General features: G+C 37.0%; 9 protein-coding genes and 1 non-coding gene across 12 annotated transcripts in view; 7 read left to right on the plus strand and 3 right to left on the minus strand.

Moving 5' to 3' along the window:
• Nucleotides 1–7,664, plus strand: part of LOC148177847 (TWiK family of potassium channels protein 7-like) — a 154,135-nt gene extending 146,471 nt beyond the window's left edge. For both annotated transcript variants that reach the window (XM_088032813.1, XM_088032814.1), the window contains exon 3: nt 7,126–7,664. In XM_088032813.1, coding sequence (XP_087888939.1) covers nt 7,126–7,664 — 539 coding nt within the window. The remainder of the gene's footprint in view (nt 1–7,125) is intronic.
• Nucleotides 7,665–7,716: 52 nt separating this feature from the next.
• Nucleotides 7,717–8,409, plus strand: LOC148177850 (uncharacterized). The gene is made up of 2 exons (XM_088032815.1): nt 7,717–7,800; nt 7,849–8,409. The coding sequence occupies exons 1-2, from the start codon at nt 7,731–7,733 to the stop codon at nt 8,067–8,069; spliced, it is 291 nt and encodes a 96-aa protein (XP_087888941.1). The 5' UTR covers nt 7,717–7,730; the 3' UTR covers nt 8,070–8,409.
• A 51-nt stretch (nt 8,410–8,460) lies between these two features.
• On the plus strand, nt 8,461–9,417 carry Hsc20 (iron-sulfur cluster co-chaperone protein HscB-like protein, mitochondrial). The gene is made up of 3 exons (XM_088032842.1): nt 8,461–8,908; nt 8,955–9,138; nt 9,197–9,417. The coding sequence occupies exons 1-3, from the start codon at nt 8,559–8,561 to the stop codon at nt 9,401–9,403; spliced, it is 741 nt and encodes a 246-aa protein (XP_087888968.1). The 5' UTR covers nt 8,461–8,558; the 3' UTR covers nt 9,404–9,417.
• Nucleotides 9,418–9,667: 250 nt separating this feature from the next.
• Nucleotides 9,668–12,140, plus strand: LOC148177852 (N-acetylglucosamine-6-sulfatase-like). Its single transcript, XM_088032841.1, has 7 exons — nt 9,668–9,867; nt 9,913–9,972; nt 10,022–10,228; nt 10,821–11,147; nt 11,259–11,454; nt 11,498–11,808; nt 11,861–12,140. Exons 1-7 carry the CDS (start codon nt 9,763–9,765, stop codon nt 12,110–12,112), a joined length of 1,458 nt encoding a protein of 485 aa, XP_087888967.1. The 5' UTR covers nt 9,668–9,762; the 3' UTR covers nt 12,113–12,140.
• A 64-nt stretch (nt 12,141–12,204) lies between these two features.
• On the plus strand, nt 12,205–14,619 carry Nnp-1 (Ribosomal RNA processing protein 1 homolog Nnp-1). Its single transcript, XM_088032938.1, has 6 exons — nt 12,205–12,431; nt 12,479–12,558; nt 12,606–12,746; nt 12,793–12,969; nt 13,014–13,441; nt 13,487–14,619. Exons 1-6 carry the CDS (start codon nt 12,224–12,226, stop codon nt 14,244–14,246), a joined length of 1,794 nt encoding a protein of 597 aa, XP_087889064.1. The 5' UTR covers nt 12,205–12,223; the 3' UTR covers nt 14,247–14,619.
• A 2,538-nt stretch (nt 14,620–17,157) lies between these two features.
• On the plus strand, nt 17,158–17,881 carry LOC148177854 (uncharacterized). The gene is made up of 2 exons (XM_088033195.1): nt 17,158–17,740; nt 17,791–17,881. The coding sequence occupies exon 1, from the start codon at nt 17,205–17,207 to the stop codon at nt 17,706–17,708; it is 504 nt and encodes a 167-aa protein (XP_087889321.1). The 5' UTR covers nt 17,158–17,204; the 3' UTR covers nt 17,709–17,740; nt 17,791–17,881.
• Nucleotides 17,697–19,413, minus strand: pasi2 (Protein). 2 transcript variants are annotated; one of them, XM_088033193.1, is made up of 6 exons: nt 19,128–19,413; nt 18,946–19,075; nt 18,802–18,896; nt 18,131–18,367; nt 18,033–18,054; nt 17,697–17,977 (listed from the first exon to the last, which is right to left on the minus strand). In XM_088033193.1, exons 1-6 carry the CDS (start codon nt 19,326–19,328, stop codon nt 17,811–17,813), a joined length of 852 nt encoding a protein of 283 aa, XP_087889319.1. In that variant the 5' UTR covers nt 19,329–19,413; the 3' UTR covers nt 17,697–17,810. The 2 variants fall into 2 exon arrangements, with proteins under 2 accessions (XP_087889319.1, XP_087889318.1); XM_088033192.1 differs by lacking the exon at nt 18,033–18,054.
• LOC148177856 (U5 spliceosomal RNA) lies at nt 18,563–18,681 on the minus strand. The gene has a single exon (XR_015769870.1). It is a non-coding gene; the product is annotated as a U5 spliceosomal RNA (small nuclear RNA).
• Nucleotides 19,414–19,755: 342 nt separating the features above from the next.
• Nucleotides 19,756–20,631, plus strand: LOC148177857 (protein dj-1beta-like). The gene is made up of 3 exons (XM_088033194.1): nt 19,756–19,969; nt 20,022–20,253; nt 20,305–20,631. Exons 1-3 carry the CDS (start codon nt 19,817–19,819, stop codon nt 20,550–20,552), a joined length of 633 nt encoding a protein of 210 aa, XP_087889320.1. The 5' UTR covers nt 19,756–19,816; the 3' UTR covers nt 20,553–20,631.
• Nucleotides 20,564–21,514, minus strand: LOC148177858 (thioredoxin-related transmembrane protein 2 homolog). Its single transcript, XM_088033191.1, has 3 exons — nt 21,371–21,514; nt 21,145–21,325; nt 20,564–21,098 (listed from the first exon to the last, which is right to left on the minus strand). Exons 1-3 carry the CDS (start codon nt 21,512–21,514, stop codon nt 20,623–20,625), a joined length of 801 nt encoding a protein of 266 aa, XP_087889317.1. The 3' UTR covers nt 20,564–20,622.
• Between the last annotated feature and the right edge of the window lie 41 nt (nt 21,515–21,555).

Consider the following 21,555-nt stretch of genomic DNA (forward strand, 5'->3'; position numbering starts at 1 on the left):
TCGCCAGATAAATTAAAAAAATACCTAAAGACGTAAACAAATAACAGAGAAGCTTATCAGAATATTTTCGGAAATCTCATTAAAAGATTTATTTCGTTGTAAATTCCTGCGTCGCGTAGCAAATATTAAAATTTCAATTTGAGCTGAAACGAAGGCGGTTTCTCGCCACAAAGAATTACAAGAATCAAATTATGGATTTTCACTTTATGGAAACGCACCGCGCAGAATTGATGTTATTGCATTTCGTTTCGCGTTTTTAACTGTTGGCTTCGTTTTGCTCGTAGTTTAAAACTATTCCTCTTAACCATAAATTCCGCCCGACACTGTACAAATAATCCAATTAGAAGAGCACAAACTAAACTTTGAGAATCCCGTAAACTCTCCTTTCGAACTTTTCTCGAACTTTGCGGTGAACCCCACTAACTTTGCCAAAAACTAAAAATCTTAAGTACGAAAAAAACTAAAAGAAGGTAAACATTTTGTGTGATTTCGGAGCAAACAGGGCGGAAATTCAAATAAGAGTGTCGTATAAAAGGAAAGATGGGGGCGCAGATCCATTCGTTCAGTTTAATAAGGTGTTGCATCAGGACAAGGCTTCTACCTCCGGAAGGTTACGGCCAATTTAACCGGAAGTCGGCCAGAGAGACCCTTGATATTGCAGAGAAGATGTCTCATTTTAAACACCTTAACAATTAGTGTTGTTGCCTCTGCACTGCACCAACAGGAAGGGGAGAAAACGACGGGAATTCGGGAAAACTGCAATATTTCAAGTCATGGTTTTAAATTTATCATAATTTGACGAATGATGTCAAGGAATCTCATCAGTGTCATGACTGATCGATTTCGCCACATCTTGTTGATGAATTTTTATTAAAATGTGTCCAATAAAGACAGTTTTTCTGGGATGATTCGACAAACTTACACCCGCCAATGTGAACTACTGAATAGACAAAAAAATTGTCGTGGTTTTGACATGATAGACAATGCTGCCAACAAGTTTCACATTTCAGAGACTTCGAATTAGAATTAGAATTAGATTTGTAAAAATTAAGACTCAAGGCACTACTTTTAGTCAAATGTTTTTTTATGTTCTAAATTCGAGTTAAGACTGTATTTTTATGTGAAAAAGTGCCAAAAAAACGATGGCGTAAATGGTTTCTTTTTATCTGTTGTAGTTTCAAAGATATCGAGCATCAAATATTGGGAAAATTTAAAATAAACTTTTCGAAACTTTAAACGGCCATAACTCAGTTATTTTTTGCCGTACGTCAATTTTGAATCTATTTTTTTTAATCTGCGTAAAATTCGGCGTAAACTGTGATGAAATAACGCAAATTTGCTCCAAAAATAAGCGAGAAATCGACAGAATTAGCTTTGGAAAAATTCTTATGTGAAAAAGTGCCAGAAAAACGATGGCGCAAACGGTTTTTTTATATATTGTAGTTTCAAAGATATCGAGCATTAAATATTGTAAAAATTAAAAATAAACTTTTCAAAACTTTAAACGGCCAAAACTGAGTTATTTTTTGCCGTACGTGGATTTTAATTTTATTTTTTATTTATCTGCGTAAAATTCAGCGTAAAATGATCCCAATAACCCAAGTTTGCTTCAAAAATAAGCGAGATATCCATCGAATTAGATTTGGTCAAATTCAATCTAAATTATCGTCGACCGAAAAAGTGACTTTTTAAATTCTTCGAAACCGAGATAACAACGGATTTGTATGTAAAAAGACGCGAGAAAAACGATGGCGCAAAACGTTTCATTTTATCTTTAGTAGTTTTGAAGATATTGGGCTTTAAACATTTGAAATCACATAACCAAAACTTTAAACGACCATAACTCGCTTATTTTTTGCCGTACGTCGCTTTTGGACAAATTTTTTGAATCTACGTCAAATTCTGCGTAAACTGAGGCAAAATAACGCAAGTTTGCTCCAGAAATACGCGGGATATCGACCAAATTAGCTTTGGAAAAATTAAGACTCAAGGTAGCTGATTTTGGTCTAAAAATGTTTTTATAATTTTTCGAATTTGAGTTAAAACTGCATTCTTATGTGAAAAAGTGCCAGAAAAACGATGGCACAAACCGTTTTTTTTATGTGTTGTAGTTAATGAAGATTGGAAAAATTAAAAATAAACTTTCCGAAACTTTACACGGCCATAATTCGGTTATTTGTGGCCGCACGTAGATTTTGAGCCCAGTTCTGGAATCTGCGTAATATTCTGCGCAAAATGAGCTTTAATAATAAAAGTTTGCTCTAAAAATAGGTAACAAATCGACCAAATATACTTATAACTTTACTACATCACAATAAGAGGCATTCCCGCCTATGAGCTCATTTCTTTTGCTGCTGACTGTACAAATATTGCTTTGAGTATTTTTTTTTAAATATTATTGTGCATAATAATAAAATAAAACTCATTTAACCGTTTTCGCGAAAATTATCCTTGCGAAAAATGCATTTTACCAATTTATGCAAAGTTGTATGGTGTAAGAAATGACACGCCTATAAATGTCAACGTCGCAATTGATTTATATTAAAAAAGACATCCTTTTTTATATTCTTTAGCAGTTTCGACGACAATGAAACTACTAAAATGTAATTAGACAATAATAGATGTTGCCTACACGGAGTTAATTCAACTGAATGCAATTTGTGCATACATTCTATCGGAAGTGCATAAGTTGGATGCATTCCGAGTGAGCCACTTTATTAATTCCTGGGGTGATATTACATAGTTGAACGACTATTCGTGAACTGCTGCTTAGCTTATTTATATTAATTTGGAATTTGTAAGTGTTTCGTTCGGGTGATGAGTTCTAAATTGCATTTTTTCCATCGATACCAACTCCATAATCAACAGATGAAAATTAACGATGAAATCCCCCTCGCATTTATCTGGTGACTTCCTGTCAAAACGGTAAATTTCAAACAGCGACAAGCGCCAACATCAAAAGCAAATTACGAGCATTTTCCTTCCGCGATGAAAGTAAAATTTGATCGATAAGAATCTTCGATTAAGTTTTATCGCCACCAAACAAACGGAATCGAAATCAGTTCTCTCATTTACCATCCAACGAAAGACCCTATTTCGTTATAGTAACTTAGACCTCCGCGAAATGTACAATTAACTCAATTAAACTGTTTTAAATAAGAAAAGTTTGAGGAGGTGTCACGGCCAATATTTCAGAGCGATATAACGTGCATTGCAAAAGCGTCCAAAACAATTAATAACGAAATCAGAATTTATAGCCTCTGGTGCACCATTCAATTAAGTTTAATCGAGTTTTTGCTGATTTCGAAGCGCAGCGATAGGTGCTTTGGAAAGGAAAAACTAATTAACTAATTTTGAAAGTTATTGAAATAGATATCTAGTCTGGGGCGAGATTTTTTTCATTCTATTTATACAAACAAAAACGATTTGATACATATCCTAATTAGAGTACCTCTGTAAACATTTTTTCGGCCATCAATCAGGAATTTCAGCAAATGACACGTGAACAATCGGGTTACTCCCTCAACCCCAACGTTCCAGCGCATCGCTAACAGATGTAAATTCCGTTGGGATGAATTCGATCCATAAAGGCATCAATAAACCCTCATAACACGCGTCTGTATTAAACAATGCACCTCTACAGTTTCAACATGTTTATGATATGTTCCGGCTGGAGCTGATTGGATTTGGTGGCGGCGCCGGGTGAGGATTTTTGCACGGACAGTATCGAAAATAACAAGTCATGTTATAACATTCGATAAAGAAACAGAAGCGGTAGACAAGGCGTAGGAAACAAAGCAACGCATCGCTAGATAAATGACACGACAACAAATTTAATTAAGTTTCTACATCATTCGCAAAAAGAGCTTTGATGAAGGAACAAATAAGCTCATTAACGGGGAGTTAAGGGGATTTTTTCCGAATGGCCACCTTCCTAATCACCCTCGACTTCTGCAATAATGGAAAAGAGGCGATGACGCGTATTGCGATCAGAGAGGAAGTTCTCTCGTAAAAAGTGGGTGTAGAGTTGATGTCTGATGAGCAAAATAGACACCAAAATTTCAAAAACTCGGAATAATTTCTATAAGGCTAATTTTTTATGTAGACGTTTATTTTATTGTTTCAAATAAAATATAGGTGTGCTGCTAAAAAGTTACGCGGTGGTAAATGTCAAAGTAAACAAATATTTGCAAATATCTTGTCACTGGTAATTCTAATAGCAAAAATACACTTGCGTGCAAATGTATCGGGCCATCTTGAAAATTTCACTTCAACTGAAAAATTTTCTAAAACAAATATGTCAGCTTTGAACAAAAAGGGCATCATTTCAAAGCTTGTTTCGCTCTGTTTAAGATGACAAATAAGTTCAAAGTTAATTTTATTAATAACCACATTACCAGCTTTTAAAGTAAAAATGTCCAATTTTCTCACTGTTAGAAAACCGATTTCATGCTTTTTTTAGGCTGAAAATGCACAGGCAAAAAATAATTTAAGTTCTAAAAAAATGTATACTTCGGCTGTAAAAGCAGCCCAAGCAGTTGCTTTACTTGAAACGGTACTCATCAGCGAGATGAGATTGCAACAATTCAAAAACTACAGCAAGTAGAAAACTACAACAAGTAGGCCAAAAACTGGAAAACTTGTTGCAACATCTCCATGAAATGATCGATTTTTTGGCACAACGTCATTAAAGAATTGGAGATTAAATGCTGTGCAGATAAAACAACGGGTACATAAAGTTCAAAGAGCAGATGTTAGTGAATGAACTGTGGGGTGAAGTTTGAAGGGAAAGAATTTGACATCTCACCAAGTTGTAGCTGGTCCAACATTAACTGCAGCTCACCGAAAATCTCGATTGCAATTTGCTAGAGATCATTTAGACTGGACTTTTGAGCAATGAAGTAAAGTTATGTTGTTAGATGGAACCAAACTGTGCTTACACGAAAATAACAGAAGAGTAAAAGTGTACAGAAGACCTGGCGAGCGATTTGTACAATGTTGCATAAACGAACAGATGAGTATGGTGGCGCTTCATACATGATCTAGAGCGGTTTTTAAGTGAAGGAAAAACAGATCATGTTTTTTGTCTAGTTCTTGAATTGGCAAACGCAAAAGGGGTTTAACAGTCCAGAGATACATAGTGGATATTCTGCAAGAACCTGTAATGCCTTATGCTTATTTTTCGGAGACAGTTTCCTGGATATGCACAACGATGCAACATAACACACAGGAGTAATCGTTAGACAATACTTTGATAGGAATGAAATTCTGGTTCTGGAGTGGCCGGCACGGAGTCCCAGTATGAATCGGATTGAACACATTTGGGATCATTTAAAAAATGGGTTTTGAGCCAGAAATCCAGAAACTGTATGGTTTAAAAGTTCGAAGAAGAGTCAAACCGTCTCCCTCAAGAAAAAGTTATTTTATTGATCAGACCCATGCCTAACCGTATGGAAGAGGTTATTAGGGCTAATGGTAAATTATTAAAAATAAAAAATTCTTTGGTTAATCAATTGTACTTAAATGCTGCATGTTCGCTTTTTGTTTAAGTTTTACTAAAAATCCAGAAAACTTATTAAATAATAAGTGCACAATGGTATGAATAAGAAATTCTTATATAAGAAAGTAGAATCTTTCAAATGGTACCATTTTTCCTAAATTCTAATAAGTCATAATCATTTGAAATTAAATTTTTTAAGTGGCCCGATACATTTTAAATTTTTTTTGCTTTTGTGCATCACAGTCGAAACATAGAACTTAGTGTCTTTTTTAGATTGAGGAAGCATTGAGTGAACTTAACCCACGAAATTTTCCAGCAACTTCTGAAATTGATCCTCTGCAAATTCTTTTTCATGGTACTTACTTTCTTCAAGAACTTCTTCTTGTTTTTGAGAGTTCTCAAAAGAACAAGATGGATTTAATGTAAATCTTTGTTGAAATCGTATAATTTAGACTCATTTACCTAAGATTCAGGTAAGATGAATCTCGGCAATTACCACATACTGTTGAAAAATAAAACTAAACTTTTTCACGCAAACTTAAATCTATAATTCTTACCACTATTAAAACAATTACTTTTCACTAGTTTATTTGAAATAAATGAAGACACAGTTTTAATATCCTACTAAACTTTATTTTAGTCTTCAAAGTTGGTCATTACCAATATTTAAAATTGTTAATGCACAACATTTTTAACCATTTTGTCACTGTAAAATTCTCAAGTGTTCTTAAAAGCAAAAATGGTTTCACTTTGTGGATGTCTGCTGCGAGGTTGACTTCTAGAAGAACTCACACCTTTCAAATAATTTTTTTGCTTTTGCTGCAACAATGTTACAGTACGACGTGGTCAGTAAACGCAAATTGGAATAAAATGTTAAATTCTCATGGTCTGTGAATTCTAAGAGCAGTTCTAAGGTCTTTAAAATACTCTGTTATACATTGAGAATTTTACCGTCAGTCAACGTTTTCGTACACGTGAAAATTTAGAAATTTTCATTTTGAAAACGAACTAAAAATTGTCATCACATTAAATTCCGTACCTTTGTTGATTTTATCCTAAAACTGTGAAATTTGGAAGTTTAATTACTTGAGACTTGCTAATTTACTGCTCTAAATTTCAAAATTTTAGAGCAAGAAATAGAGTTTTGAGAAATTTTTATTTCGAAGGACGAACTAAAAATTTTCATGACTTTACACTATGACTTATACTTTAAATTCCGTAACTTTGTTAGATTTCATTTTAAAACTGTGAAATTAAGAGGTTTTACTACTAATATTTGCTAATTAACTATTAAAACTACTCAATTTTCTATTTTAAAATAGTAGTTAGAACTATGTTTGTATTTAAACAAATTAGATTATGCGAATTATTCCGAGGTTCATATTTGTTTTGCCTTAGTACTAAATGGGCAATAAATCGTTGCATACTTTTAAAATAATGAAATCCCATTTCCGGCAATGGAAGAATCTAAAAGGAAAAATAAAATTAACGAACCGCCGCACCACCGCAAATCGGCTTTTAGCAATTGTGTTTACACGTGTTTAACATAAATTTATACAAAGATGTTAAAGTGTAGTTTATTATTGTTTCGAAACTCCTGTGGTGACAATTTCTCTTTGATCCAGGTTACGGCTCCATCTCCCCGAAGACCTCCTGGGGCAAGCTCGTCACCATCCTCTACGCTCTCGTCGGCATCCCACTGATGCTCCTCTACCTTTCAACAACCGGCGACCTCCTCGCCCGAAGTTTCCGACGCTTGTACGGCAAACTCTGCGGCATCAACAACCAAAAACCCCAATGCCCATGTACTAACACAGTCCGCGTCCCGGTGACTCTTTGCCTGATCATCGTCTTAGCCTACATCTGTTCCGGCGCAGTTCTCTTCAACCGATTAGAAAACTGGAGTTTACTGGAAGGATCCTATTTTTGTTTCACCTCGCTTGGTACCATCGGCTTCGGAGATCTCCTGCCTGGACAAAACGCCGAAGAAATCTCTCTGTGTGCTTGCTCAGCGTACATTTTAACCGGAATGGCGTTGGTCGCTATGTGCTTCAGTTTAGTTCAAGACGAAGTCATTAATTTATTGAGGTACATCGGTGCCACTTGTACAAGAAACAAAATGTTAAAAGTGAGGGATGAAGAGAGTTCGATCGGTACGTCTTGACAGAGACCTCAAGCTGAAGGAGCTGCCCCTATTAAAAGACCCCCGGTGGTGAACAAAATCCCCCCAATGTTGCAGCATAATAGTTTACCTAGGAAGACAAACTTTCAAAGAAACGCTCCAGCGAGGAGATCCGCCGGTAAGTACCTCCTTACCACTCTTCAGATTCGCATAGTTTTCTTTGCAGGTGCTGAGCCGCTCATCGAGTACTTCGTACCAAGAAGCGTCAGCGAGTTTGACTTGTCCATAGCAACAGGCGATACTCCCATCACTGGGAATTTCTTACCTCTGACGGTGAGGGTGCCCAGAAAAATGCACAACAAACAAAAAGAAAAAATGGTGACTTTCGAAGACGAAATGGCCGCACGACTTAACAAAGAACCGGAACTGCAAGACGTGTTCATGTGACAAAAGGGATAACAGTTAGTTAATAAGGAGACTTGTCTAGTGGACGATTTTAATTCAGTCAAGAGAGAACTCAAACAGTTTAAAAACTTCAAACTGTGCGAAGGACTGAAGAAATGCGACGATAATTGCTCGTGTAACGCCGAAGCCGATTGCGATATTTGTAAAGTGATCGATTTTACAATGAAAAAGGACAAACTGTAATAACCAGTGCCAAATGTTTTAATGTACATAATGGATTTACGGACGTTTGAACGTAATTTTGTAAGATAAGAACCAAGCAGTATTATACCTAATCATTGTTGAATTTTTTTAAATAAAGAAAAAAAATGATTTTATTCAACACGTCTCTTCTTTCGCTCCGGAAATTTTAACGCGTCACCCGGAATTTTCCTTTTCGTTCAAAAATACGCGACGCGCATGCGCAGTCGCCTCTGACAAATAACCTCAAACTTCTGTGATAATTTTTAGGTGCTCTTAAAAGTCCAAAGCATGTCGTTTCGGACCACCTCATTGTTTCTTCAAGTTCCGAAGACTTTCCACGCTCTACAAAGACAGTTCTGTCACCGTAAACCCCCGTTGACGTCTCCACATAACCTCACTTTTCATGTTGTCAAAAAATTCAGTCACAAGCCTCTCAAATGTTGGCAGTGCGGAATCGAAAGGAAAAATATAGGTGAACTGTTTTGTGACCAGTGCTGCTACATTCAAGCCCCCACTGAGACAAGCAATTACTTCAAATTACTTGAATTTGATGAGAATTTTGATGTGGATCAAAAAGTATTGACTGCAAGGTACAGGCAGTTGCAAAAACAACTACATCCCGACAAGTTTACCAATAAGTGCGTTGTTAAACTCGTGGTGACAGTGTTTAGTTTGATGTTTTAGATCCAACAAAGAAAAAGACATTTCTGCAGAATTCTCGTCGTTGGTCAACAAAGCCTATCAGACCCTTCAAACCCCCCTAAAACGAGCAATTCACCTGTTGTATTTAAAAGGGGAATCAATTAAAGAGGATGGTAAAGTGGAAGACCCGGAATTTTTAATGGAAATCATGGAATTAAATGAAGAAGTAAGACTGAAATCTTAAGGAAAGGTTCTCTAGTCTTAATTTCCTTCATTGTACGCAGGTGGAGGATGCTGACACTGAGAAAAAGTTAAAAAACTTGAAGACAAAAAGCGACAGCCGGTTGTCAAACATAACCAAAGAAATTCAGTGTCACTTTGACAACAACAATATAGCCAAAGCCAAGGAGAGTATAATTAAAATGAAGTACTACAACAGCGTTAGTTTACATATTAATAGTTTAATGCGTGAAAAGGGAATTGTCGAATAAATCAGTTCGTCAGATGGCGTCCTTTGATTAGCGTAGGTTGGTATTAAAACAACTGCACGTTGTCACTGTCAAAAAAGCTTAACTAAGTTATCGATTTTTTTTCTCTCATCTGCTGCAAACCCTCAAAAATGACCAAACAAAATTCCTTCACATCCTTTATTAAAGGCGTGTATCACGACGACTTCAAATGGTAAGAAAAACCGGCGCGGAACTTTGAGGTTATGTCATTTTTTGCAGGGCCTTGGTGAAGAGCATCGGTCTCTTCGCACTGGGCGTTCGTATCGCTCAGGAATTCCACGGGGTCGAATTACTGACGCCCCAAGCATAAATTAGTGTAAATAGTTGTAAATAAACATGTAATGGCAAGACTGTGGTGTTTGTTTTTTGTGATTTCCTTCGCGGAAGCTTTGCCGAATTTCGTTTTTTTCTTGACTGACGATCAAGACTTGACGCTGCACAGTTTGGTAGGTTTTTACTTTTTTGTCCGTTACTGCAATCAGTAATTGTAGGATTATATGGAGAAGACAGTGGAGCTGATTGCTAATCAAGGCATAACTTTTACTAACTTTGTAAGTAAAACAGGACAAGTGGAGCCCCCTTAAGACTGTAAAGTTTCAGTTTGTAAACTCCCCCATTTGTTGTCCCAGTCGCAGCACGATTCTTACAGGGCAGTACGCTCACAATTGTCGTGTTTTCAATAATTCAGTGAGTGGGGGTTGCTCAAGCTCAAATTGGCAGGAAAAACATGAAATTTCCTCAATTGCTTCTCTTCTTAAGTCAGGGAAGGATTACACGACTTTTTACGCGGGGAAATATCTCAACCAGGTTTGTACTCGTATTTTATTACAGGGCAGAAAAGTGCGGTACCACTTTTTTGTCCTCAGTGTAATACAGTCGAACTTCCACAACTCGAATTTTTCTACAATTTGAATTTATTTTATACCCTTGCGCTTTCCTTAAAATTTACATGATTCCTTCTCTATAACTCGAAAATTTCTATAATTCGAATTAAATTTTGTCAACATACGGTGTGTAAACTTTTATAACTCAAAAACTTTCTCAGAATTAGTTTGTAAAAGCTGATATTGTGGTACTTCTGAAGTATATTAATAGCTTTTTCCAGCGATCGTTTGTTTTTAAGTACCATTAATGCATGATTTGTCGGCTGAAATCATACATTAAAGTGGGCTATTAATGAATGATTTAATGTGTTTATTATAGGCAACCAATTACACACGAAATTCAATAATGATCTGAAGGCCCTGGATCTGTTTCTTTAATATTACCAAATCAACAACGATTTTAAGTGTTAGATAGCTGTGAAACTTGTAACAAGATCTCCAATGTCACCGAAAAAAGACTTCAAGTTATGGATGTTCGACTATACATTCACAGAATTTTCTTTTACTTGTTGTAGTATGGAGAAAAAATCACTGGTGGTACGGAACATGTACCAATAGGGTACGACTGGTGGTTGGGGCTGCATGGAAACTCGAAATATTACAATTATACTTTGTCCATCAACGGCACTGCTCGTTTTTTTGATAGCGAATACCTAACTGATCAAATAACGAAATATGCTTTGGAGTTCTTAAACGACAAGAGCGTTGTTTCCAAGAACTTTTTTATGATGTTGGCACCACCGGCTTGTCACGCTCCGTTTACTCCAGCTCCTAGACATCGGAAATTATTTCCGGATTTAAGAACTAGAAGGAATCTTCCGTTTAATGTCACTCCAAGTGATGTGAGTAAAAACCAGCACTCGGGACAAAATTTCTCCGCGCGTTAGAATGTTGCTTTTCGCTCACTTTGATCATAATGTACGATTCACAAAAAATTCGAAATATGATTTTAGAAGCACTGGTTGATGAAGATCCCGCCCACAACTCTCCCTCAGGACGTCCCAGTCCTGGATGAAATCTACAGAAACAGGATCAGGACCTTGCAATCCGTTGATGAGATGGTGGAGTCTGTTGTTGCCAAACTCAAAGAAATGAAGATTCTCAACAATACCTACTTGATTTTTGCTTCCGATAACGGATTTCATATTGGTAAAAAATCAGTGGTGCCAACAAAAAAATATCGTCATTTTAGGTCAGTTTACCCAACCTTGGGACAAAAGACAACCGTACGAAAGCGACATCCATGTCCCTCTGATAGTCCGGGGGCCTAAAATACCCCCGAAGACACTATCAGATTTCCCGGTGGCCGCTGTTGATATTCTTTCTACAATCCTAGATTTGGCCGACATCAAAGCACAGACTTCTGATGGGGAGTCTTTCAAGAGTCACCTCTTTAAAGAGACACGTGTTTATAACAAACACGTTCTAGTTGAGTATTGGGGCGAAGGAGATGCTCGTTCAATCGATCCGGAGTGCCCCTGGAGACCCGACGACGAATTATCAGTAAAATCGTTTTTATTACAAACAAACCGAATTTTGTACAAGTTTTTTACAGGAGTGTGTCATGGATGCGTGGTGTAAATGCCAGGACTCTCGAAACAACACCTACAGGTGTGTTGTGGCGCTTTCCAACACCTTGAAATTCAAATTTTGTGCTTTTGAGAGCGGCTTCTTGGAGGCGTACAATTTAACCGAAGACCCTGAGGAGTTACACAATGTGAAGTTGGACAAACAGCAGAATAACTATTACATGAATATTCTCAACGAACTGAAACACTGTAAAGGAAAAAACTGTAATAAAAAGTAGGAACAGAAAAGAAATTTAAATAAATGTAGTACCTTTTTTTATCACCAACCTGTTCTAGGGATATTTCGATTCGCAATGTTGGCCGCCATGAATTTTGAAATTTAGTCCAAGATGGCGGTGCTGGAAGCAAGTGTTGCGTCCCGAGCACGTGAAAACATGAAAAAAACGCCAAAAACTGATAAAAAACAAGTGAAAAAGGTGTTGGTGGTGGCTCAAGAGTTAAAACTTGCGAGAGTGCTTGCAGGAAACAACAAAACCGCCAGAGATAGAGCTCTGAAAAGTTTAAAAAAATGGTTTCAAAACAGGTCTTCCACAATACGTGAGTTGCTTTAATTATTAGAAATCCTTCTAATCTCGTTGTTGTAGCCTTTACGGAAGACGACTTTCTAAGGCTTTGGAAAGGTCTGTTTTACTCAATGTGGATGTCTGACAAGCCTTTAGTTCAAGTAAGTTGGTCTAGAGTTATTAGAGTTTAAACAAATTTTCCAAACAGGAAGAATGTGCGGAAAATATCTCGAATTTAATCCACGCCTTACCACTAGAGAGTGCTTTATTGTTTTACAAGTGCGGAATGACGATTTTGATGAACGAGTGGTTTGGAATTGACCAACTAAGACTGGACAAGTTCTTAATGGTGAGTTTGTGATGATAACGTTATCAATTGTAAACAAAAGTTGTAGTTTGTTAGACGACTGTTGAGACAAGCCTTCTTTGTGCTGAAGAATGAAAATTGGGCCCGAAACTCCATCCTTAAATTCACTCAGTGCTTATCACAGACCATCTTAGAGCCCCAACGCCAAAAACCAATGGGGCTTCTCATGCATTTTATAGAAATCTACTTAGAAGAACTGGCAAAGGTACTACAATTGACTCTTTTACAAGATAATTAAGTTCATTTTAGGTGTCTGAAGGTGATTTGCCCCCACATCTCACCACGGAGTTTTTATCACCGTTTGTGAAAGAACTGGCGTTTAGTGACGATCTAAGAATTATTCATCACATCAGAAAACATGTCTTCACTCACTTAATTCGCCAGTCAGATTTAGGTTTAGAATACGATGAGAAGTATAAAGCGTGGCGCACATTAGGGTTCCCTGGCTCTATAGACTCCATGAAAAAAATCGACGCCCCTGAAGAAGACGGTGAAGTTGAAGAAGAAGATGAAGCAATAGAGGAGAAAGTTTACGACCCAAGAGCAGGACGGGTGGACGTTCATTTAACTCAAATAAAATTCCATGCGAAAGCCATCGTGAAAGCGCTGTCGTCTCACAAGTTTGAAAAATCAACAAACTCAAAGTCAAGAAAGTGTCTTAATGAGTTAATAGAGCAGTAAGTTGAGTAAATATTGTTAGCCTTATGTTACATGTGATTTAGTTTTAAGAAACTGGCATCGGGGATTTACCCACTGGGCGTGAAAAAAGTGAAAATGGCCTCAACTGATTATGACACAAACGTGAGGAAAGCTGTGAACAGACTGGTGAAGTTTGACCAAAAAATCCAGGGAAAGAAAAAGAAGAGAAAGCTACAAAATGACACGTCAGTTGAATTAAGAGGAGGGAAGAAAATCAAATTGGATGGCGGTTTGGTTGATCATCTCCACAGCGAACTGAACAAAGTGAAAAAGAAGAAACGTAAAATCGCAGAAGCTTTAGATACGCCTCCTCCAAAACTCTCTAAAGTTGATCCCGTGGAAATTGAAGCCATTTTCAAAAGGAATTCAGGGACTTGGTTGGTTACTAAATCAGAAACACCAAGAAAGGAAGAGTTGAAAGACACGAGTTTTGAAGAAAGTCCGTTTAAAGTTGAGGCTAGAAGTTTTCTTAGTCCAGAGATGGTCTTATTTCCCAAAAACCAATGGGAGAGTTCAAATGATGAAACAACGATTATGTTAGAAAAGAGTTTGAAGAAAACTCGCTTGAGTTTGCCGGAAAATTTAATGAAGAATCCGTTTGCAGTTTCAACGCCTACTAAAAGAGTGAAGATCAACACGAAACTTAATCGATCGCAGGATGTGAGAGAGCATGTGGCGCAGATTTTGAGTTCGCCGGCAATTCCGTATGATGCTAATAAAAAACCTACGAAACCTTTATTAAAATCGACGTTTACGAAAAGCCCGATTAACCCATTTTATTAATTAATCCTTTATATTCTTTGTATTTAATAAAGATGTACGTTGGGAAAATTGTAGGTAATTAATGTATCATGTTAAGTTTCAAATTCTTTAATGTTATAAGTCTGAATTTCTAAGATTAGGTCCCAAATTGTACTTGTCATTAGTTTTTCTTGCTTTTGCAGGGCGCACTAAATGTATTTTCCAACAACATTTAATTTTTAAGTCGTGTACTTTAATTTGCTGTGAACTTACCTATATTATTTGAATTTCCCTCCGGTTTCTTCAAATTCCACTAAACTTGTAATAGGCGAAAAACACTTGTATCTGATTGGTTGTACAAAGTCAAACATTTTTTTGTATTGTTGATTGCCTATAATAAAAAAAAATTAAACTATTTTGTGTTCATTTTGATTTCATTAAAATGGACTTCATGAGCAAGGATCTCGTCGTCAAAGGGGTTAATCTATACTTTTTCATCGATTTCGACAAAAAACTTTTTTTTCTATTAACTCGGACTTCAGGAACAAGAATCTCATGTTAGTTTTCGACACCCAGTTTCGTGTAGTTTTTATCGACTTTTGAAATTTTTACTTCGTACGACGTACGTCAATTCCATCTCTCAAAAAAAGTAGATTTCCGAGATCTTCAAATGCGATTTTCTCAAAAACTCCTTGAAAAAGCAAAGAACGGAAAACAGAAATAGATTCAAAAAGTCTAATTAATGCTAATTACAAAGTTTGAGGTCGATGTGAACACTTTCATTTTTTTCCTCTAAAATCGAGCAAAGGGGTGTTAATTCATGGATTTTTCTCGATTTCGGCAAAAATTAAAATCTTCTAAAAACCAATTTTTTCCGTCAATTCGGACCCCAGAAACACGAATCTGACGTTAGTTTTTTGATACGACGCTTCGTTCATTTTTTATGGAGTTTTTAAATTTCACTTCATATGACGCACGTCACTTCTATCTTCCAAAAAAAGTTTGTTTTAAGAGATTTTCAAATGCGATTTTCTCGGAAAATATTGAAGATAAACAAGAACTAAAACCAGAAATGGATTCAGGAGGCTCGAATTATGATAATGACGAAGTTTCATGTTGATCTGCACACTTTCATTTTTTTCCCCTAAAATCGAGCAAAGGGGTTAATTCATGAATTTTTCTCGATTTCGGCAAAAATTAAAATCTTCTAAAAACCAATTTTTTCGTCAATTCGGACCCCAGGAACACGAATCTGACGTTAGTTTTTTGATACGACGCTTCGTTCATTTTTTATGGAGTTTTTAATTTTCACTTCATATGACGCACGTCACTTCTATCTTCCGAAAAAAGTTCGTTTTAAGAGATTTTCAAATGCAATTTTCTCGGAAAATATTGAAGATAAACAAGAACTAAAACCAGAAATGGATTCAGGAGGCTCGAATTATGCTAATGACGAAGTTTCATGTTGATCTGCACACTTTCATTTTTTTGCCCTAAAATCGAGCAAAGGGGTTAATTCATAGATTTTTCTCGATTTCGGCAAAAATTAAAATCTTCTAAAAACCAATTTTTTTCGTCAATTCGGACCCCAGGAACACGAATCTGACGTTAGTTTTTTGATACGACGCTTCGTTCATTTTTTATGGAGTTTTTAAATTTCACTTCATATGACGCACGTCACTTCTATCTTCCAAAAAAAGTTTGTTTTAAGAGATTTTCAAATGCGATTTTCTCGGAAAATATTGAAGATAAACAAGAACTAAAACCAGAAATGGATTCAGGAGGCTCGAATTATGATAATGACGAAGTTTCATGTTGATCTGCACACTTTCATTTTTTTCCCCTAAAATCGAGCAAAGGGGTTAATTCATGGATTTTTCTCGATTTCGGCAAAAATTAAAATCTTCTAAAAACCAATTTTTTCGTCAATTCGGACCCCAGGAACACGAATCTGACGTTAGTTTTTTGATACGACGCTTTGTTCATTTTTTATGGAGTTTTTAAATTTCACTTCATATGACGCACGTCACTTCTATCTTCCAAAGAAAGTTCGTTTTAAGGGATTTTCAAATGCAATTTTCTCGGAAAATATTGAAGATAAAGAAGAACTAAAACCAGAAATGGATTCAGGAGGCTCGAATTATGCTAATGACGAAGTTTCATGTTGATCTGCACACTTTCATTTTTTTGCCCTAAAATCGAGCAAAGGGGTTAATTCATGGATTTTTCTGGATTTCGGCAAAAATTAAAATCTTCTAAAAACCAATTTTTTTCGTCAATTCGGACCCCAGGAACACGAATCTGACGTTAGTTTTTTGATACGACGCTTCGTTCATTTTTTATGGAGTTTTTAAATTTCACTTCATATGACGCACGTCACTTCTATCTTCCAAAAAAAGTTCGTTTTAAGAGATTTTTTAAATGCGATTTTCTCGGAAAATATTGAAGATAAACAAGAACTAAAACCAGAAATGGATTCAGGAGGCTCGAATTATGATAATGACGAAGTTTCATGTTGATCTGCATACTTTCATTTTTTTCCTCTAAAATCGAGCAAAGGGGTTAATTCATGGATTTTTCTCGATTTCAGCAAAAAATAAAATCTTCTAAAAACCAATTTTTTTCGTCAATTCGGACCCCAGGAACACGAATCTGACGTTAGTTTTTTGATACGACGCTTCGTTCATTTTTTATGGAGTTTTTAAATTTCACTTCATATGACGCACGTCACTTCTATCTTTCGACAATGAGATCGACAGGCAACCAACAATACACGTCATTTCATCAAGCAAGTATTATTTAACTATTCAAAGTCTAGTGGAATTTGAACAAAACGAAAGAGACTCTTTGGTGATAATTACACAAATTTCACAAACTTGTTTTAGTTAATCTTTTTCCATTTTTATGTATTACTGGTTGCATATCCTTAAATACAAATTTGTGAAGCAGTGACCTGTATTACCCACTCTGTCAAACGGCGTACATCAACATAACCTCAAAATGTCCAACAAACTTGTTAAACAACTACTAGAAAACCGTACAGAATTTATCAAGCACTTAAAAGCAGATGTAACTAAAACAGATCAAGTAATTGAAGCAACAACCGCACAATTAAATGAGTTAAAAGTCACCGCTGGCAACGTGAAAGAACTGGGCAAGAAAGTTGAGCACCAATCTCTGATTCCTCTGGGCAAGAAAATCTATGTTAATGGTACTATAGTCCATACAGGAGAATACTATTTGGACAAGTTGGCATTTCCCGATTCCTACAGCACACTTGAAACATTAGACTCCACGATTCAACACCTTGAAACTAAAATCCAAAAACAATCACAACTGTTGGAGAAAACTGAAAACTCAAAAGAACAGTTATTGGATCGCATCGCCCTAATTGAAGGAAGTCAGGATTCTAACGACGAATGCTTGCCTAAAGAAATTGTTTCCGACAGAGGGGTCGCTGTAAAAACCGGGGAATTTTATGAAATCATAGAATTTGAAAATTAAAAAAATGTATTCTCAATACAAGCATCCACAAGGTGCGAATATAATAAAATGTAATAAAAAAGGTAAAAACGTTTGATTCTAGCCTAAGGACGGATTAGTCACTTATGATATGGTTGAAACAGTTGTAACTTCTGTTCCGAACGAAAACGAACGAGGCACTCCATATCTCAACCCACTGGCATCGTCGAGACCGTACTGTGGGGTGTCGTCGGACGAGAGCCCGCCAGGGAGGGGACTGTCGATGCATTCAGAGACTGCATGGTGCCCATCTATCAGAAAAAAAAACAGTTAATATAACAAATTCAGGCAAATCGTTAATCTCACCTAAATTGTACCGATCATTTATCTACGAAAGCATGCGAAAAATTGTTTTTGCATACACACTAGTTACTATTTACTATTTTATTTAAATAAAGACTTACGCGTAAATGAGCCAGATCTTCCAGTCTGGTCAAGTCAGAGAGTTCAATGTAGAGAGAGTAGACGAGGATCCAGCCATAGATGCTAATAGCTAGGAAGACTGTCCAGAGAAGGCACATCAGGATGTTGTAGGCGAAGATCAAGTCGTTGACGATGGAGAAGAAGAGGTAGGCGAGTAAGCGGAAGATTGTAAAGACACCAAAGGCGTAGAGCCAGGGGACGATCTTCTTCTCATATTCCTGGAAAATTGTCACAGGAAATTTTACTTTTGTCACTCGTGAAATTGTCAGAAAAAATTTGCTGTGATTGGTTTATTTAAAAAAATTAATGTCTCTGATTGGTCGAATCTATGAAGAGTTGAATTCATTTGTTAATACAACCCAATCACAGGCTTATCAAGTTTTACACAACGATTAATCTTTAATTAAGAGAGGCGGCCAGCTTTCGCTAGCCAGTCAAAAAATTCTCATAGACTCATTTGTATTGTTCCCCTCCACGGAAATCTTTAGTAAAAGGCGAAAGATTTATTCGCTTTGAAGGGAAACCAGAGTGACGAAAACGACACCCCTGAATCGTTATAAACCGACGTGGACGTTAAACACCGGCGAGATTTAACCCACAGCGCCACCTAACCCTCTCTTAAGCTACTAGTGTTACAAACTGATTAAATTACCTTTCTCAAAGCGATAATCAACATTATGCTCGTGACAAAAACACCAATTGACAGCAGAATCGAAAAAGCAGCAAACATCACAAGAGTATTACGAACTGCAACATTACAACTTTAGAAACGACACAAAAATTAGCCTCAACTTACCATGTCGACTTCCAATGTATATAAATTGATATGATATAGCATAATAACCGGTGTGGACTGACCCAGGCACTGCCATGGCATAACAGTACAAATCAAAGCACGCTGTAATGACTGTAAATATTGACAACAACTGAAAAGAAGCAAAATTAGTAACTACAGCAAGACAACTAGTATAAAAGTACCAAAGAAAACACGCCAACAAGCAACGATGCTCGCTGTACGTCTAGCACAATAGCATCAGTTATCAGAGGCTTTCGATACCATGGGATCTTCAAAGACTTGAGACTTCGGCTGCTTCGCAAATTTGCACTACTTCGTGTCGTTACGTGTGAATAAACTGATGGTGGACCGGTTGTCGGTGATTTTTTGCCATAATTCATCATTTTGTGGAGGTTTTTGGTGAAAAACGGCTATAATAACAAAAGTATGACACACTTGACATGTAAACAAAAAGGTGTGGCTAACGCGGCTAACGTCAAATCGGCCACGCCTTGCCAACCTAGGTGACCAAAAATACCTGCTGTGGGAACTTGCCTTTTACTGGTTGCCTACTTTACGGTGAATAAATATTGAATCAGTTTGATTATTTACTTCGCAAAAGAATTTTGTCCTTATGCATTACATAACTATCTTTGTACTTCATTAACAACACTAACAAATCAGCATTGTACACATAAAAATACACCAAATACAACAAATCTACAAGCCCGAAGATGAATCTTCTCAAACGTTCAAAATCCTCTTTAAAATGAAGACGCCAACCTGAAACAACAAACAAAAAATTAACAAAGCACGTAATTTTTTAGTGTATAAATTAAAACTAGTACCACCAGTCAAACACAAAAGTCCCTAACTTCACATAACCTTTCCAATGTCATTTCTTCTGCCAAAAAGTTCCAAGACATTACAAATTTTCTACCGGTACTACTGCTGCAACATGGGAAAGAAGGCCTTGGTTTTCTTAGCCCCAGGGGCTGAAGAAATGGAGGCTGTAATCGCCATAGACGTCTTGCGAAGAGGCGGCGTAAGTGACGTGACCATAACCTCAAAAACTTCATAAAAATTGTAATAAATAGGTTGAAGTAACCGTCGCGGGGCTTCCAGATGACGGCACCATTGCCTGCAGTCGCGGTGTAAACATCAAACCGGATATTTCAATCAAAGATGCACATTCAAAAGGCCCTTTCGATGCTATTGTTTTACCTGGGGGGCTAGGGGGCTCAAAGGCTCTAGGTGCCTCGAAGGAAGTCGGTGATTTAATTAAAGAACAAGAGAAATCTGGACGAATCACTGCCGCTATTTGTGCAGGTATTGACTATTTTTTCTTTTTTGTAATAAGAGACTAAGGCCAAGTTTTAGCTCCTACAGCTTTAAAAGCTCATGGTGTCTACATTGGGAAAACTCTCACCTCGTATCCTGCGATGGAAGCTGAACTTGTAGATGGAGCACAATACACTTATAAACAAGACCAAGTTGTTGTCGATGGAACACTAATAACAAGCAGAGGTCCAGGAACAGCGTTCAATTTTGCACTAACTCTCGTAGATAAACTCAGCGGTAAAGACAAAGCTTGTGAAGTCGCCAAAGCAATGCTCCTATCCTATTAAAAACACTCCAATAATAACAAAGTTTATTCACTGATTACAATGGCACTAGTTTGCAACAATAAATCAGTCATTAATCCTTCTTGATATGTTTCTTTTTTGTCTTAAGAGTGCTCTTACACTCGTCAGATAAATTGTTTAAATTAAACGCCCCTCTGACATTCTCACTTGAAAAGAAGAACTTCAAAATAGTGCCTTTGGAGTCTATTGCAGGTCTCCTCACTACTTCTTTACCGTCTTTAAATAAAATTGTTGTCGGCAGTTGTTTACTCAAACTACCATCATTCACGTGGTACTTTTTACCAGCGTCTGGGTATCGCCCCACGTCGACTTTACCAAATTTGAGATTCTCTAAATTATATTCTGTGCTCAGTTTAGCGAAAATTGGGGCGTAGTTCACACAGGCTGGATTCCAAACTGTGTAGAATGTGATCAGCCAGTACCCCTCTCTACCACGAGCGAATTCTTCCTCCATACCTTGGAGTCCCCGGAAATAAATGACGTTATCAGGCCCAGAGTATGCAGGCTCAGGAAACAGGAGAGCCCCCACTGGAAAAACAGGATCAGAGAGGATTTACACCACGTTCTCACGTACAAACGAAGACAATCCCGTAAATGATCCCCATTAAGAAGTCCGCGTTGAACCACAATATCAAATTTGCTACTTTGGTGTAGACAAAACTAGATGATAGATAACTGATCATGGAAACGCTGCCAGACTTTCTAGTTCGTATCATAACGACAATGACGAGGAAGAAAAGAATCTCAGTTTCGCGCTGAAATGGAATTGTTAGAAACGAACGAAGGAATTGCGGCCTCACCCCATCGAATTCGCAATCTTCAACGTTAAATAAGTAGTTGCAAACGCCAGGCGTGCGCTTTAAGGTTATGTAAGAGAGACTCAACACAATGTTAAAGAGGTAATAGGGCTTCAGTAGTTGTCTTAAATCGGCTTTTAGTGACATTGTTGACGAGGGGTTAGCGACCTCGCCTCGACTAGATAGGT

The sequence above is a fragment of the Gnatocerus cornutus genome, chromosome 3 (genome assembly GCF_029298725.1).
Source record: "Gnatocerus cornutus isolate USDA-ARS CGAHR chromosome 3, icGnaCorn1.1, whole genome shotgun sequence".
Lineage (NCBI taxonomy): Eukaryota > Metazoa > Arthropoda > Insecta > Coleoptera > Tenebrionidae > Gnatocerus > Gnatocerus cornutus.

Coding starts and splice junctions, on each gene's coding strand:
- LOC148177857 (XM_088033194.1), top strand. CDS start 19,817: ATGTCATTTCTTCTGCCAAAAAGTTCCAAGACATTACAAATTTTCTAC. Junction 19,970..20,021: donor ACGTCTTGCGAAGAGGCGGC/GTAAGTGACGTG, acceptor TGTAATAAATAG/GTTGAAGTAACCGTCGCGGG. Junction 20,254..20,304: donor CACTGCCGCTATTTGTGCAG/GTATTGACTATT, acceptor GCCAAGTTTTAG/CTCCTACAGCTTTAAAAGCT.
- LOC148177850 (XM_088032815.1), top strand. CDS start 7,731: ATGTTGCAGCATAATAGTTTACCTAGGAAGACAAACTTTCAAAGAAAC. Junction 7,801..7,848: donor TCCAGCGAGGAGATCCGCCG/GTAAGTACCTCC, acceptor TTTTCTTTGCAG/GTGCTGAGCCGCTCATCGAG.
- LOC148177854 (XM_088033195.1), top strand. CDS start 17,205: ATGTCCAACAAACTTGTTAAACAACTACTAGAAAACCGTACAGAATTT.
- Hsc20 (XM_088032842.1), top strand. CDS start 8,559: ATGTCGTTTCGGACCACCTCATTGTTTCTTCAAGTTCCGAAGACTTTC. Junction 8,909..8,954: donor CCCGACAAGTTTACCAATAA/GTGCGTTGTTAA, acceptor TTGATGTTTTAG/ATCCAACAAAGAAAAAGACA. Junction 9,139..9,196: donor TCATGGAATTAAATGAAGAA/GTAAGACTGAAA, acceptor CATTGTACGCAG/GTGGAGGATGCTGACACTGA.
- LOC148177852 (XM_088032841.1), top strand. CDS start 9,763: ATGGCAAGACTGTGGTGTTTGTTTTTTGTGATTTCCTTCGCGGAAGCT. Junction 9,868..9,912: donor ACTTGACGCTGCACAGTTTG/GTAGGTTTTTAC, acceptor CAGTAATTGTAG/GATTATATGGAGAAGACAGT. Junction 9,973..10,021: donor GCATAACTTTTACTAACTTT/GTAAGTAAAACA, acceptor GTAAAGTTTCAG/TTTGTAAACTCCCCCATTTG.
- LOC148177858 (XM_088033191.1), bottom strand. CDS start 21,514: ATGTCACTAAAAGCCGATTTAAGACAACTACTGAAGCCCTATTACCTC. Junction 21,326..21,370: donor AAGATTGCGAATTCGATGGG/GTGAGGCCGCAA, acceptor ATTCCATTTCAG/CGCGAAACTGAGATTCTTTT. Junction 21,099..21,144: donor TTACGGGATTGTCTTCGTTT/GTACGTGAGAAC, acceptor CTGTTTTTCCAG/TGGGGGCTCTCCTGTTTCCT.
- Nnp-1 (XM_088032938.1), top strand. CDS start 12,224: ATGGCGGTGCTGGAAGCAAGTGTTGCGTCCCGAGCACGTGAAAACATG. Junction 12,432..12,478: donor AAACAGGTCTTCCACAATAC/GTGAGTTGCTTT, acceptor TCGTTGTTGTAG/CCTTTACGGAAGACGACTTT. Junction 12,970..13,013: donor ACTTAGAAGAACTGGCAAAG/GTACTACAATTG, acceptor AGTTCATTTTAG/GTGTCTGAAGGTGATTTGCC.
- pasi2 (XM_088033193.1), bottom strand. CDS start 19,328: ATGATGAATTATGGCAAAAAATCACCGACAACCGGTCCACCATCAGTT. Junction 18,368..18,801: donor TGATTATCGCTTTGAGAAAG/GTAATTTAATCA, acceptor ACAATTTTCCAG/GAATATGAGAAGAAGATCGT. Junction 17,978..18,032: donor AAATGATCGGTACAATTTAG/GTGAGATTAACG, acceptor TTTTTCTGATAG/ATGGGCACCATGCAGTCTCT.